This window comes from Pituophis catenifer, unplaced genomic scaffold (genome assembly GCF_029215685.1).
Source record: "Pituophis catenifer annectens isolate HBS135680 unplaced genomic scaffold, rPitCat1.0.hap2 SCAF_7, whole genome shotgun sequence".
NCBI classification, from domain to species: Eukaryota; Metazoa; Chordata; class Lepidosauria; order Squamata; family Colubridae; genus Pituophis; species Pituophis catenifer.
Window position 1 is genome coordinate 57810954 of NW_027256887.1, and position 17422 is coordinate 57828375.

The 17422-nt window shown below is 40.1% G+C and overlaps 1 protein-coding gene across 1 annotated transcript in view; it reads left to right on the forward strand.

The window, feature by feature from the left end:
• The first annotated feature begins 6721 nt into the window (after positions 1-6721).
• Positions 6722-17422, forward strand: part of FAM234B (family with sequence similarity 234 member B) — a 37411-nt gene continuing 26710 nt past the window's right edge. Inside the window, exons 1-4 of the mRNA XM_070947602.1 lie at positions 6722-6788; positions 11118-11510; positions 12865-12963; positions 13316-13504. Of these exons, the coding sequence (XP_070803703.1) occupies positions 6752-6788; positions 11118-11510; positions 12865-12963; positions 13316-13504 (718 nt within the window). The 5' untranslated portion in view covers positions 6722-6751. The remainder of the gene's footprint in view (positions 6789-11117; positions 11511-12864; positions 12964-13315; positions 13505-17422) is intronic.

Below are 17422 nucleotides of genomic sequence, written 5' to 3' on the forward strand. Positions count from 1 at the left end.
TTCTTGCTGCTAAAACAAAAACCAAGAAAAACAAATAGTTTTAAGAGCTGTCCAAACAATAATCTATATCACATGGGTTGTTTACAGTTGTTTTCATTTCAGAAGGGCAAACACATTGCAGTTTCCTTCATTACCATTCAGCAAACCAAAATTCCTGGAAACATTTAAAACCTGAACAAGTAAGATAAGGAGCATTTAATAAAGCCGTGAGGGCAGATGGTCTCATACTGAATAGCAATTTCTATGCTTCTAAAATTTACCTATGTAAAACATTGTTAAGAATTATGTATTTTGAAATAGCACTGGCTAAAGGCATGACTAAAAGCATGGAAAAGAATAATTAGCAACAATGTTTAGATAGCTTTTCATTAACCTGTATGTTTTTTTCAATGAATGAATAGGATTATATTTGGGAGATTATCAGAATTGTCAGAAGCGATTAAGAGACAAAAGAGCAATAAAACACCAGGACCAGATGGGCTGCCGGCAGAATTTTACAAATGTTTACAAGATACTGTAGGCCCATCAATGTTGGAAGTCTATAATGGAGTATTGATTGATGCGAAGATACCAAATTCGTAGATGGAAGCAAATATTACTCTGATTCCAGTGGTGGGATTCAACCAGTGTAACAACTGGTTTGCTTTACGCATGCACAGTGCATTTGAAAACAGCTCTAAAATTTACCTTCTACTGCAGCCTCGGTGAATAAAACAGCTGAGGTGCGGCAATCCGCTCTGCTGTGCCTATCAGCTGGGCTTCAAAAAAAGGAAATATAGGTCAGTATAGTGCAGGGGCGGATGGGCCCAGCTGATTGTCGGAGTGAACCTGTTCGTTCTCAACTGATCGTCAGAGCTACCAGTCTGCCCGAACCGGTCTGAACTGGCTGAATCCCACCCCTTTCTGATTCCAAAAGAAGACTCAGATTTAATGCAGATAAAAAACTATAGGCCCATATCTTTACTGAATGCTGACTATAAAATATACGCTTCAATAATGGCAGAGAGACTAAAAAGATTTCTAAATGAATTTATACATTCAGACCAAAATAGCTTCTTGCCTATCAGACAGATTAAAAACAATATGAGAAAGATTTTAAATACATTGGAATATTATGAAGCACATCCTGGAAAACAAATGGCGTTGATCTTCTTAGATGCACAGAAAGCATTTGACAACGTAAATTGGCAAATTATGCTATTACAACTAAAAACTATGGACTTTGGTGAGAGATTTATTAATATGATAAAGGCAATATACCATAAACAAATGGCAAAGGTGATGGTAAATGGAGATGTGATGGAAAATTTTAATATAAAAAAGGCACAAGACAAGGATATCCACTATCTCCCTTACTATTTATATTGTCATTTGAAGTGTTAAATAGAAATATTAGATAAGATACAGAAATTAAAGGTATGAAAATAAAAAAGGAATAATATAAATTACAGGCATTTGCAGATGATTTGGTCTTTATCTTGGAAGACCCACAAGAAAATGGACTTAAACTATTAGGAAAGTAGAAGAATATGGTGAAGTTGCAGGACTGAAAATAAACAAAGGAACAACCACTATAATAGTTAAAAATTTTACAGACACACAGAAAAAAGAACTAATGAGGAAAATAGATATACAGATAGTCAAGAAAGTTAAATATTTAGGAATTCAACTATTGGCAAGGTGTGTAACGATTAAAGAAGATAATTATTATAAATTGGTGCAACAAATTAAAATGGATTTGGAGAAGTGGAAAAATCTACAATTATATCATTGATGGGAAGAGTACCCACTATAAAAATGAATATCTTGCCAAGATTACTATATTTATTTCAAACAATACCAATAAAACTGGAAAAAATATTTTGAAAAATTAAATAAAACAATATTAAAATATATCTGGCAAGGGAAAAAAGCAATTATAATTTTGAAAATGCGATCGCGCATGAAGCACGTACACGAAGAGGTGATTGTGCGCAAAGCACGTGCACAAAGAGAACCGGTAGTAAAGCCGGTTAGAACCCACCACTGGCAGTTTCATATGGTAATATTGACTTTTACAGTGATCAATCACCACTGGGATATTAATGCCTACCAATCTTCCTCCCACCATCACCACACTCACCTTATCATACCCCAGAGCCTCCTGGAGAGAGTTTAGATTCCTCTTTTCCTTTCTTGCCACTATTCCACATAATCCAGTCCAACTATAGCTAAAATCTTTCCCCATCTACTTCCAGGTTTGTTTAGGTTGTTTTTGATGCTGCATAAAGGTATTTGGACACACATTGCCATAAGATAGCAAAAATGATATATGATCCTGTCCCCTTCAGTCCCCTTGCCACAGGGACAAGATGGCTGCTGCTCAGAATGATGGGCTCCATGCAGGGATGGGCTTCAAAAATTTTAGCAAGGGGTTCTCTGCCTGGTTGCTGGGTGGGCATGGCCATGGTGGGAATGGCCTAGTTAGCCTCCTACACCATGGCAGGGGGTGGGGAGGCGTTTTTGCCCACCCCAGGCTCCGGAGGCTTTCCTTGAGCCTCCGGGAGGGCGAAAATGGCCTCCCCAGGCTCCAGAGGCCCTCTGGAAGATGGAAACAGGCCCATTTCTGGCCTTCCCAAACTTCTGGTAGGCCCATTTTTCGTCCTCCCCGACCCTCCATGCGTGCCCTGCACTTACCTGCATCCAAAACAGGCTGTGTGGGGACTCCTGGGAGGGGTGGGGTGGGCGGGGCCAACCAGGAGTGGGATTTGGAGGTTGTCCGAACTGCCCAGAATCTTAGCGAGAATGTTGTAGTCCACCAGCAGCCTGCGGAGTTGGCAGTAGAGTCGGACAGCAATGAGGCTGAGGAAGAACATGTGCCAGTCCTGGAGGCTGAGAAAGGCCTGGATGAGGGCTCTGCGTCAGTGGCAGAGATGGTGCCAGGGCCATCAGGGAGTGATGTGCAGACTTCAGAGCCTCCAGAGGCTGACAGTAGAGAGGCAGAAGAACAGGAGGAACCTGTTCCTAATGCACGTATGAGAAGAGCTGCCAGAAGGCAGGAGCAGCTAAAGCAGAGAGAACGACTTGGGAGTAGGGCCAAGAGATGATTCGCCCCTCCCATATGGTTTAAAAGACCAGCAACGGCTCTTGGCCTCTTTGCTGGAAAATAATGGTTGAGAGAATTGCTTCTTGTTTGGCTGTAGTTATTTCTTCTGTTTCTGAACTGTTGCCAAGAAAAGTCTTTGGCAGTTTGCCTAATTATCCCAAGGTCAGAGATAAACTAAAGACTGGTGTTTTATGGACTTTGTTTTCATTTCATTTAAAATACGCTGAGAATGAGTTAATTCTCAGCTGTTTTAATAAAATCTGTTTGTTTTTTGGAACTGTTTGCATTTAATATCAACTACGTGGGCCTGGGTCACAACACAGAGGTTCTTTCGAACCCATGCGAACCCCCATCAGCCCACCCCTGGTTCCATGGAAGCTGTAAAATTCAGACCAGCTCCAACTTAACTACGAGTCTGATTGCTCTCCTGCTGCCACTCACTTTTGGCACCTGGATCCCCAGATCTTCTGCAGCACTTCCCTGGGTAATCACTCCTACAGCTGAGCAGGACAACACAGCTTCCCACCCCCAAAAGATATCGATTTCAGTCATTATTGTCACTGCAACCAGCTCAAACATTTTCACTGGCTCCACTGCAGCTAAATGCAGCTAAATGCAGCTAAACTCCATGAGATGATCGAAATGCAGCTAAACTCCATGAGATGATTGGTGGAATTTCCACTTAGTGTTAAGCATCTGTACTCCCCTGAAATACTGCTTGGTTATGTTGTTGCGCTATCACTATGCCACCAGTTCCACAGTTAGCCTGATCCACATCATCTTGTCTGGCTTTGGTGTCTTTCTTGGTTGCTGATCTATCTGATTCTGCCCAATCATCCTGGAACCCCTCAATGTTGTTATCCTGGGCTCGCTAATCCATAATCCCAAGGCTCTATGGAAAGCTATCCAAGCAGTAGTTGCAACAGAGAGAAAAGAACCCTGTCCTGCCAGAGCAGCAAATGCTCTGGGAACAGAACAGTTGTTCTCTCCAATAGCTGCTGGAACCTCCATTGTCTACCATTGTCTGCCAATGGTAGAAAGAGAGGTTGAGACCATCTATATTCATGATGGTGAACCTATGGCATGGATGCCACAGGTGGCACGTAGAGCCCTCTCTGTGGACACGCGATCCGTTGCCCCAGCTCAGTTCCCACCGGCCCGCTGGTTTTCCGGTCTCTGCCATGCATGCGTGGGGGGTGGGGCACATGTGGAAGATGCACGTGTGTGGGGGTCGGGGTGCATGCACAGGGGGTGGGTGCATGGGGGGGTTTACATGTGCATTGAATTATATGCATTGTGCACGCTTTCGGCACTCAGTGCCGAAAAGGTTAGCCATCACTGATCTATATTCACTCAAGTGACTTGTTCTGTCCCAGCTCCGGATTTCTGAGGATATTGACACACACCAACGGCCCTTATCAAATTTATTAAGTAGCAAGAATAAACCAAAGTCCAGCAAAGGTTGGCAACCAGCCCAGAAAACAAGATATGATAAGACTTTTCCAAAAATGCTCTGATGATAATTACAAGTTGTTTCCAGCAAGAAACTTACTAACGGCATGTGACTTAAATAGGCTAAGGGAGTGGCCAATTATCCTCAAGCCTTACTCTCGAGGAGACTCCTCCTCCTCCTGAGTAGCCACTCCTGCCTTTTGGCAGCCCTGCGTGCTTGAGCATTGAGAAGAGGCTCCTTCACTTTGCTCTCTCCACTTGAAGGAGCCTCTGGAGGTTCTGAAGGCCCTGGCTGAGTCTCTGCCTCTGGCACCACATCCTCTTCAGCCTCCTCGCTGTCTGACACGAGCGCCGGCTGCGCAGGCTGCTGGCGCGACACACCAGCCTCCTCATCGTCAGGATCAGCCACGATCCATGCAGACCGCTGGTGGGACACAACATGACTATACAGCTCCTACAACATGCTTTAATCACAAACTCCCTTATGTTGACACCATCCCTATTCTTTCCTTACACTGTTATGAAAAAGAAAGTTCATTTTGAGCAGGTCAGATCATTATTGTACTATTTCTCCAGAGATCTAAAAAAAATCTGAAGAAGAATTTGCAAGGACAGCCAAGCTGTTAATATAGATCTTATTTATAATAATGCCAAGTTTCCATCCAAGAAGTAATGGGTAGAAACTTGTTAAAGAGAGATCTAACCTAGAAATAAGGATAAATTTTCTGACAGTGAGAACAATCAATGGAACAGCTTGCCTCCCAAGGTACTGAGTGCTTCATCACTGGAGGTTTTCAAAAATAGATTGGACAGCCATTTGATAGGAATAGATATAAGATTTCCTGCCTTGAGCAGGAGGTTGGACTAGGAGACCTCCAAGGTTCCTTCCAGCCCTATGATTTTATGTTTACATATTCACTAACTTGCATGCACTATAGGTTTTTTTTTTTTTTAAATGGCATTACAGTGTCATTCATCTTTGAAAAGGTATTTTGTGATCCAGGACAAAAAGATTGTGGCATCACACATACCCTCATGGATTGTTTCGGATCACTGTCTGCTTTCTTCTGTAGGCTGTAAGAGGTTCTTATCTGGAGGCAAAGTCCACCTTGGCTGCAAATCAAAATTGTGTTGAATATTGAGGCAGTAATGTTTATATATCTGGGACTACAAATATTGATGGTGCTATTTGCAGAATCGAAAATGTTGGTGCCAAGATGAGATGCACCACAATTCCCCTAGAAAGGACAAGCAACGCATTCCAGTGGTAGAAAAACATTCTGATCCTGGACATACTGTAAGCGGAAACGCTAATGGAGTATCCTGATCGGAAAGTTCGTTTTCATTCTCCGATCCTTGAACGACGTTTGACTAGGGACCAAAGCACTTGAAAGGCGCTTCCTCTGAAGACGCCTGCTAATGCCCCCCTCCCTCCCAACGTTTGAAACATAAGCAACCTTTCCAGCCAACTCCCCCCCTCCCCCTCCAATTAAAATACGCCTCCCCAAATGGGAACTATCGTCCCAGTATATCAAAGGGCAGAAGCGTTCTGTTTGGTCTGGCTTTTTCTGTCGGAAAGCAGGATAAAATAATCAGACCGTGAAAGAAACAGCAAAACACTTGTCGACTCTCGTCCCTTCCAATGCCTCACAGCTGCCTCTTTCGAAGGAAGGGAATTTACAAACTGAAAGCCTTTGATTGAAAAATGTGATTTACTGTATTAGAATTGCCGAGGTGTGTGTGTGTGGGGGGGCGGGGGGAGTAGGAGAAATCCTGGCGCCAAAGTATGCGCCAAACGTCGGAACCCGATTCGGTCGTGGTCAGAAGAGTTCGTGATCAGAGGTTCTACTAGTTATCTCTCAGGAGTTCCAGTTCCAATATTAGCAAAGTTTGGCTCATATCTTTAATGCCCTATGATCCTTTAAAAAATTGGTACCCAGCATTTTAGGGAAAGCTGAAGTGGATCCCTTGCATCATGTCATATGATCCAGCCACAAAATGCCTTACGCTGATCACCTTAAGGCGGTCTCAGCTGTAAAAGATATATACAGCTGCAAAGCTAATTACAAACGCAGACTGGCGGCTGTTTTCCCATCTACGTAATTTTCGTGCAAGCACGCTAAAGACCATTAACACCTTAATGCCTGCTGTCTGCAAAACTACACTTCCCAGGAGGCAGACGAGTCGAGCGCATGCGCGTCTCTTGCCTCCAGCATGGCTACGGTGTTGTCACGGGCGCTGAAGCTGCCAGGTAGGGGTCTTGACTTGCAGCGCGCCAAACGCTGGTGGGAAATGCAGAGTGGGCAGGATGAGGATGACATCCCTGGAGTATGCAGGGCTGGGGGTTTTAGACTCGGATTTCTCAGTCCGAGAGAACATCCGGGTCCCATCAGGAGAATAGACCCACCAACCTCCTCCCCGCGTATATCCGGGTCCCAGCAGGTGCCCTTTTATCTCTGACCATGATAGAGAAAAAGAAAGATGAATGGAATGAAAGAAGAAGGATAATTATGATAGGGAGTGGAGAGGCGAATGAGATAAATGCTGGCTGTTAAGCGTTTGTGGATGCGCAGTATAGGTGCAGAGACCACCCAGTTCTTTTGCGGGGAGGAAAGGTTAACCTTGATGGCAGAAGAAACCGGGGCAGTGCTGGTCCCAGGGAAAGTGATGGGGTGAAGCTTTGAGATAGAGGAATGGATAGGTATTGTTTTATTGTTGCGACAGAGATGGAAAATAGGTCTGCCTGTTTGTGCAATCTTTGTTTCTAAGAGCAATTTGGACCAAAGTATTGCTAGCCAGCGTTTTTGCAAATATTTACATTTCACTAGGAATAACTTGTTTTGGAAGTAAAGGAATTTATTTGAGAACTGGACAGACAGTGATAATGGGAGCCAGATACTTTCTGGCTATGCTACTACATTGCAGTCATCTTCACTTTCATTCATGGAATTTTCAGTGGGCTTAAATAATGCTTTTGGTTTTTTTGGAATATTTTTTTTGTTTCTTGACAGAAAAGGGGAAAAGGCAGAGCAGATAGAATAATAATACAATCCTTGTTTATTGGCTGTGATACCAGCTGTCCATTTGGAATCTGCCCAGCTGTTAGTGAAAGTGCTGGGAAGGCTGTGGTTGATTTAACTGAGTTTTTGTAATCTCTTTAAACTTCAAGAGATATAACTATAATTAAAGTCTTATTTTAAGCTTTTCATGGTTGAGTGAGGCTGCATATTGCACTGCTTACAAAGGTCAATGAATACTAACTTTCTTGCACAGCTTGGCTTATGTTGTCCAATATTTTCTGTTGGGCTAGTCTTAACCTTGAGTGAAGTCATTTAGGTGAGATGGATGATATAGGAATATGATGAACAAACATGTTTGTCTTTTTTTACATTTTAGTAGGTTTAAAGACTGTAACTTTGTGTAAAGATGCAGAGAAACACATTTAGAGAGAATTGAACAGTGAAAACTGAGCTGCGTTCTCTTCAGTGAATTGGGAAATTCTGGAAAATTAATTGAAAAATTCCAGTTAAATGCAGATCGAATTAGTGCATTATGGCACATAATTTGATTTGGTGAGTTAGAGCTGGAGAAATTCCAGACAAAAATGAGAAAGTACACCTAAGAAGGTGACTTTTTCTTTTGAAACTTAGCATCTTGCTATTAGCTAAAAATTTGGACTATTCTAACTTCTAGTAGTTGTAACTAGCAAAAGTAAATCAAATATCCTATAGCAATGTAAAGAGAACCAGTTTAGTGTCATAATTAAAAGATGGATAGAAACTGAGAGACTGAGTTCTAGTCCTGCTTTGGGCATGAAGCCAACTGGATGACCTTGGATCAGTCACACACACCTAGTCCTAGGAAGGAGACAATAGCAACCACTTCCAAAATCATGCCAAGAAAACCTCAGGAAACCTGTCTGGGCAGGTGTGAGGAGTTAAGGCTGACTTAATGGCAAAAAAAAAAAAAAAAAAAAATGTAGAAAAGCCCTGTCATCTCTTATGCTGGAATTCGATTAATAATGGTTGGCTTCAGATTCTACTTTTCCTTTATTTTGTTTGCTCTGGCATACATCTAGAAATTCCCAGGAAGAGAAATCCCTGGAGAATTGAGATAATGCACTTCTGATTGGGAATTCTTTCAGCTATCTTGCTCATCAGACTGAAACCACGTAATCCCTTTTTAAAGCATTTCCCCCTTTCTATCAAATACAGCCTTTTTCTCTGCATTATTTTTCCTTGTAGAATGCAGTCATATAGCGTGTATCCTATAGTTTCCTTTTTTTCCACAGGCATTGAGAATATTTAACTCCAATTGAGTTTGTGTAGTATGTTTTTCTTCACATTTGATATTTGATTTGGAATAGGTTTTTGTTACTGACATTTTAAAATATATTTTTAATCATCACTGGGAAAAATAAAAAATAAAGAGTTCATGAGGAGTGAGGTAGCAGATAAATGGAATAAAATTGAAAATACATAAATAGCATCCATAACATTTTCAGAGCAGTGGAAATGTGCCAGTTCCATAGCTGCCACATAAATTCCAAAATGTTAATGTATCAGAAAGCAAAGTAGTGAGGCTCCTCCTGCCACAATAACTTAGTTCGCAAGTTAAATTGGTCTTTGTTGGTAATAAAGAGGATGCCCAAAGAGAGATCTTTGTTTTGAATTAGGCTAACTTCTCACTTAATTTTGTTGCAGTTAAAAGGATATTTAAGCACAATTTCAGATGAAGCATAGAACCTGGTAGGCCACTGAGTGCCATGGAACACACTGGTAAACATAAGTGCTGATTTTAGGATCCAGGATTTATGAATTATTTTTATATGGGGTTATGTGGGTTATGTGAGTCATGGCTCAGCGTTAAGATGCTGGGCTTGTTGGCTAGAAAGCCAGCAGCCCAGGTTTGAGACCTGATTGTGATGCAATGGGGTGAGCTCCCAAACCCCCCCCCCAGTTCCTAGCAGTTCAAAAGTACAAATGCAAATAGATAAATAGGTATCACTTTGGTGAGAGGGTGCCTTGTGATTTCATGCTGGCCACATGACCATGGAAATCTCTTTGGGGAGCACTGGTTCAGTCGCCTTGAAACGGAGATGACCACCGCCCTCTATAGTTGGCAACAACTAGAGGAGTAAAATCTGCAGGAACTCCTTTTTTTTACTTACCAAATTTCATTGCCTATACAAAGCAGGCAAAAGAAATTTGACAATTTAGTTCTTTGGTGAAATTGATATGATTGGGTGAAAGTGTGATTCTTTTTAAAAAAAGTATAGTAACGGAAGGCATGTTTCTTGCTATAGTAAACCATATTAGATATGTTTCATGGAATATTAAAATGTGATCTCAAGCATATTTATGGGAAGTAAGTCATACTGTTATACATGCTTATTTCCAGGTAAGTGTGCATTGATAACAACAGTTTAAAATTCCTTTCTATTTGAGCTATAAAGTCAAAATGATTTGTTAACAGCTTTTGTATTTTGAACATTGCTCTAGAACAGCTGAAAAGTGTTGCTGTGATAATTTGGCTTCCTGAACATGTTTACAGATTTTTGGCTACTAATCATGAAAATAACTTGTAATTTAAACTATAATGTAGAGGGGTGGGTACTTATCTTTACTACCAGTTTGCAACCAGGCCGCGTGCATGCACAGAAGCTTCTACGCATACGCAGAAACTTCCTGATGATGTCGGGGTCGGTGGGCGGAGCCTCCTGCCGGTTTTACTACCGGTTCTTGCGAACCAGTCCAAACCGGGGGCAACCCACCATTGATCATGTACCATTTTATAGAAACCATCGGTTTTTACACAATGACAATGTACAACTTTCAGTACCTCCTGTTGGTTGGGCTGCAGACATGAAAGAAATATACAAAAACATGAAACTGTTGTTGAAGCACATCCAGTACAACTGGAATATCTGCAGAGATTTAAAAGTAGTAGCTTTGCTGCTTGGAATAAAGCTTGTATATATCAAGTACTGTTGTTACGCATGGGATGGGACAGTTGTGCAAGGGAGTGGCATTACATTAAAAAAATGATTACACTTACATTTGTGTTTAGTCTGAACAATGCCAAAGGTTTTCAGGAAATAAAACTTTGGAAAAAATTTTGTTGTCCAGTGTAAGTTTACAGGACTAGGCCATAAACGATAAGCTACAAAATCAAAAGTATTTTAATTATTGTGCTTTGAAAGAAGTTGAGAGATTTTTTTTAACTGCCTCACCAAAAAGATAGTTAAGAGCAGAGTTTCCCAACCTTTGCAGACTGGCTGGGGGAGGGGAGAGGGGATGGTTTTGCATGAGCGGCGGGCAAGCATGTGTGCACATGCAGCTCCATTTGTGTGAGTGGCAGGTACATGCACTTGCTGCTTGTGCAAATAGAGTGCATGTACCCACGCTTGCCCACTTCTCGCGCAAATGGGGATGTGCGTGCAATGTTCCGAAGGGCTCAAGGCCTAGTAGTGGGCTGCAGCCCGGGAGTTGGGGACCCCTGGTTAAGAGGACAGAATTTTGGTATATATAGATTATATAGTTCTTTCATCATATTTCTCACTTTTCATCTATCTTCTCAGGTAAGAAGAGTCCAGACCTTGGAGAATATGACCCTCTCACTCAGGCTGACAGTGATGAGAGCGAAGATGACTTGGTCCTCAATTTGCAGAAGAATGGTGGCGTTAAAAATGGGAAAAGTTCCCTAGGGGAAGTCCAGGATGTCGATTCCGATATGGAAACTAGTATAGCCAAGCAGCATCTCTCGGAGGGTATGACAGAAGAGTACCCAAGTGAAATGAACAATAGTTTGGAACAGAAGACAGCCAGTTCCTTGATGCCTTATTTGCGCACCGCCATCTTTTTACTCACTGTGGTTATCTCCATGATCCTTGTGCTGGTGTGTGCTTTCCTCATTCCTTGTCCACCAAGAGACTTGCATAATACTTGGATTCACAACTTAGGACAAGTAGCAGGTAAGAAAAATAACATTTTTGATTATGAAATGTATTCCTTACCAAGAAACATACTGAGAGTTTTGTTGAAACTATAGATACCAATAAAAGAGAATATTTGTAGCTCAGGATTGAAATGAGGGCTCCTTGGCACTCTCTGAGCTTGATATTTGATTATCCAAACTAGGTAACATCATCAGTGCTAGTAAGGTGTGTGGTTTGCTGTCAGTTTATATTCTGGTGGCTTGCCTGTCAGTGTTGGTGGGGGTGGTTTTAGAGATTATTTGGTTGACTCTTTGGCAGTTTCTTGCCTGGGGTATTTATACCATACTGAAAGTTTTATTTCAATTTAGTAAAAGCTATCTTAGGTTATATCCAATTAAGCAATTGTTCCAAATTGTCTCAAATTCCATAAACAAAACATATTAAAGCTTATTTTTAAACCAGTTACATAAATATATCTATTTAATTCTATGGCAGTTATACTGTTCAAAGATTTATTTTCTTTGATTTTGAATCTAGCAATTACACGTACATTGGACTAAATGCTCTATCCAGTTGAACATTTAATGGCTAGATAATTAATGTGCATATGTGAATCTTTTGAGTCATACATGGGAATGTTAACTAAATTTGATCTTTGGACAGAGGAAAAAAAACTCAGGGCTTAAATGTAAATTAATTTACTATTCCAGGAAACAAAACAATTATCTTTTATTTCTTAATTTCCTTAATTTGTTATTCTGTAGCTGGAAATGCCATTTTTAAATGCTGTTTTTGGTATTTCCATGTTTCCCACTTCAGAATTATATGGAAATGGTATAACTACTTTGATATTTAGTATAATGCAAGATATTTAGTATGTGCAAGAGCTATTATGTTGTAGAGTGAAGAGCAGGATTTGTAGTTTCTAAAAAGCACAGCATGATAGGAAGTAATCCGCAAAATAGCTTTATGTCAGTAACTTATCTTTAGATTCCAGTTTGTTACTTTGGGCCAGTCCTGACATCAATTTTGTTCAATTCCTCTTTTCCTCATATTGAAATATTGCAGAACTCACGCCAGGCATCTCATGTTCTTGGATTTTAGGTGATCTGAATTTTCCTTTACATTTGTAACAATAGTGGTGACATTGAGTTTCAGGATGCGGGGTTGTGATCAAAAGCTTCTCAAGAATATAGTTTTGTGAGATGTTAGCTCAACTGAATTGATTACAGTGATCAAGAAATATAACTGAGTGGGCTAAGCTGCAGAAAGTAGTGAGATTACATTTACCAAGATTTTTATGATACCTGTGTCAATAGTCATCCTGAATATGTTTAGAATAGATGGGAAGTACACCCTGGAAAAGTAATTATTCCACCTTATTTTTCAGATGGAGTTCTGTTTCCACCAGAACTTTTTGATGTAAATAATGATGGTCTCCCTGATGTCTTGCTCTCCTTCACAGCTTTGAAAAATGCTAGCGTATTGGGTAAGTGTGCAAATCGCAATAAGTAATTTGAGAATTGAGAGCTTAATGAAATTGTAGCAAGCTGGCAGCCCACAAACCCAACCTTCTCTTTAGCAAACTTGCCTGCAAGGAACATGAACACAATTTCTCCATATCTGGGTGACAGTTTTTAAATAAAATATTTAGTGGTTTCTTATTGAACAATCACTTCAATTAATTAGTTGAGTTAATTTGTTTCCTGCGATAAGTTGCAATGTATACTTTACTTTCCAAGTAGCTTTGGAAAAATTTGAAAGTAGCCCAACCTTCCACAGCAGTTTTTTTCCTTTTCATTATAGAAAGATCAATTTACCTCTTCTACATGTGTCCTCAGGTGTCTCCACACCATGGGTAACAATAATGGCACTTTCGGGTATGAACGGCAGCATCTTATGGTCCAGTCATGTTAAAGAAGAGATTCTGGGTGTGCAGTGTAAGAATTTGGACTTTGCATTCTCTGCAGAGCCAGTCTGCCTTGTTACTGGGACCTCTACTTTTCTCAGTCTTCTGAGTGCCTCATCAGGTAAGTTGACTTGGTGCAGCTAATAATTCACACTATTGAAAATGAGGAGTTTGGTAGCCCCTTTTCTGACTCACAGATTTTATTAGAAGGAATAATGATACCTTGTTGGACAGCTTCTTTTTTTTTTTTTCTTCCAATACTTGATCAAGGGTCTACTGTTTCATTGAATTGTCAACCTTCTTTCTTCAGGGCTAATATTATGGTTTACTTTTATAATAATGTAATCTTCAACAATGGACACAAAAAGGTTCAATAACTTCATTGTAAGACACAATTTTGGAAACAGGCACAGATTTATAAAGTGGCAAATATTTTGCAGGTCAAACTATGTTTTATTCTCTTCCTGCCACCTTCGTCCCGCCCATCAACCTAGCACTCTCTAGATCACTATTTCTCAATAATTCTGAAAAACACAAAGAACAAGAACTGATGGTGGATCAGACTAACCACACCCACATGCAGTCTGGTAGTATAGCCAGTATAATATGAATTGTATGTCGGAACAGAAAACTAACAAACATTTTTTAAAAAAATGTTTTATTAGTTTTTTATTTTTAAATATACATCAATATCAATACATGAACAGTGTGGCCCTGGGTATAATTCATTTTGATACAAACATCAATAATGATAATCATAATAAGTTTTATATTAATCAAACTTATATGATCCTAGTATTAACATACATGCTTTTTTAAAAGCAGTTATTGAATATTTCAATATTCCATTTTAATACCAATGATATTGTAAGCATGCATGGTAATACCATCTTTCCCCCTCTGATCTTTTCCATCAAATTATTACTTCTATTATATAAAAAGAAAAAAATATATCTACTAATATTCCCCCTTTCTTATTTCTACCTCTATTTTAACTTCTAATCAGATCACTATTGCTAATCCTAATATTAATACACATGTTTATATAAGGCATAGCTCTTCTTTATTTAGTTTTTCAAAATCACAATTCGTCATTCAAGTACCAGTCTTCCTGTTATTTAAACATACCTTATAATACCCTTTTTCAACCTCCATTCTTTCCATCTAACTATTGCTTTTTATAAAGGGGTCCCACTCATCATCTTCAGGCTGGTGTCTTCGGCTTCGTGCTTGTGCGAGGAAAGCGTGATCGGAGCTGCCGTCTCTCTATAAATACTGGTGGGGAGGTGTGGGGTGCTGGCTTTGTTGCTGTGAGCAGGTTGGTTGCCTATGTTGTTACATCTTGATGAGTTGATGTTTGCAGATTAGTTGCTGCACCCCCCTCCGATCCCCACACAAAGCAAACTGACACACGCCATGAACACATGGCAAGACCTCAAACTCGGAGCCAAACCAAAGCCCGGGATGAGGCATCACAGACATCTGCTCAGGACATTACATCAAATAACTCATGATATCACAACATTAGAACTCAGGATGTTAACACAGCCCATTACCCAGGTCGTTAAAACACAAAAGACTAATGGGCACACATCAAGGACCTCACCCACAAAGGATGTTACGAAACAGCTGACTAATCTGCAAACATCAACTCCATCAACTAATCAAGATGTAACAACACAGGGACTTCCGGTTTGCGAGCTTCGGCGACGGCGGTGATTTTCTAAAGACCGCCAGCCCCGCCGCCTGTAGAGCCGCCCCGCGAACGAGGAGCGGCTCGAAAACTCCGAAATCTTGAAGATTGCAGGAGCAGAGACAGCAGGGTACAGGTTGAGCCCCTGTAACCCCCCCAGGGAATCGCTTCTGGGGGTGAAAACAGGAGCGGCTCCCTTCCAACCTGCGGAGACTCCGGGCGGCGTGGGACGATTCTGCCTTCAGCAGAACAAGCCGATAGCAGCAAACTTTTAAAGTGAGAGGAACTAATTCTAACAAATAGTGGAAATATCAACTTGAATCCAGAAACCTGAAAATTGCAAGTATTAGTGCTTTATTGACTTTTTAAATTAAAGAGAAAGTGAGCGAGTGAAAGTGATTTGAAAAAATATGGCGTCCAGCACTTGAGTTAACGAGCTAGTGAAAGTGATTTGCGAAGCCTCTCTGCTTTGCTACAAAGTTGAAAAGTTGCTACAAAGTTGTTCTACCTAAAGGAAAAAATTTTTCTTGCTAAAATTTGACTTTGCTTTACTTCAGTTTTACTTGATTAAATCTGGGGGACTTTTTTAGAAGCTTCTGTGGAAGAGGGAAAGGAAAAAGAACTTCCCTCTTTAGAAAAACTAGCTTACGTGGCACGATGGCTTCAAAGAAGCAGGAAGGGAAGGCATCAGGGGGGGGATCCCCCACACACAAACATCAAACGCAACTTCCCCCTGCTCAACAGCTACAAACTCAGAAAAAAGAACTTGATGTGGGAGATTTAAAAGAATTTATTTCTAAAACTTTGGATGAAAAATTTCAAGAATCTCAACAGGAAATAGATCATAAACTTCAAAAATCACATGAGGAATTTTTGCAGGAAATTAATGAAGTTAAAGATATGGTGAAACAGAATCAAAATATGGTGACCAAAAAAATATCAGAAGTGGCGTCTGGCCTGGCAAATTTTATTGGGAAAGTTGATTTTAAAGTTGAAGAACTCAAATTAGAAGTTAATGTTAGGATGAAAGATAATGACTATAAAATTGAAGAAGCTGACAATAAAATGCAGAGAATTGAAGATGAGATTGTCATGATACAATTCCGGGCGATGGAATTTGCCATACGGCTTCGGGGAATTCGAGAGGAGGAGAGACAGGACTTGAGACAAGTTTGCTCTGAAGTCCTGGCTAAGATTTTACAAGTTAATCCTGATTTGGTATTTCATAAAATAGATAAAATTTACAGAGTGAACTCTTGGGTGGCCAGACAAAGACAACTGCCTAGAGATGTGGTCATATACTTTACTGAGAGAGAAATTAGAAATGAAATCCTCCAAAAATCTTTTCACACCTCTGTACAAGTGGGGGGCTCACGACTTGTAATTTTTAAAGAATTACCTCCTAAAATGCTGAAAGCTAGAAAAGAATTTGGTTTTCTTGTTAAGGAATTGAAAGATTTACAGGTACCCTTCCGGTGGGATGCACCAGCTGGGATAATTTTTAGATATAAGGGAGAAGGATATCGATTGAATACCGTGGAGAAGGCACAACATTTTTATAGTACTATTCTTAAGGAAAGAACACCATCTCCACGTACATCTACAGTTTTGGAGATTAAGGAGAGTGAAGAGAGGCAATTGGAAGAACAGTCTAAGCAGGAATTAGAAAATGTGCAAGGTGCAGAAGGAGGTTTTCTGAGTGAGCCCTTGCTGGATTCTTCTCCAATTTTGGATTTGATTCAGTTGACTGAAGTTAAAGATCAACGTATAACTAGAGCTCAATCCAAGCTACTTAAACAAAAGCAACAACAACAACAGGAAAGACAAGACAAGAAGGCAGCTAAGAGTACCCCACAAGAGAGTGGAGCTATGGGAGGAGCAAGATCGAAGCTCTTGGATGAACTTCAAATATTTTGCTCTGCGCTCCAGAAACAGGCTGATGACCCTTAAGTGTCTATCTTGGAATGTTAATGGGTTGAATTCAGCACAGAAAAGGAAGAAACTATTTACATATTTGAAACAATTTAATAATGATATAATATGTTTACAAGAAACGCATATTACAACTCAAGATCAGAAATATTTGATAAATTCAAAATTAGGAGTACATTATATATCTTCAACTTCGCAGAAAAAGAATGGTGTGGTTATTTATGTAAATAAAAAATTAACAGCAAAAGTTATAGAAGTAGATCAAGATGGTAGGTTTGTAGCAATTGAATTGCTCACAGCAAATGGTCAAATTCTTTTGATTGGAATTTATGCTCCCAACCAACAACAGGATTATTTTTACAAGATGTTACATACTAAAATATTGCAATGGGACTATAGATCTATTTTATTTAT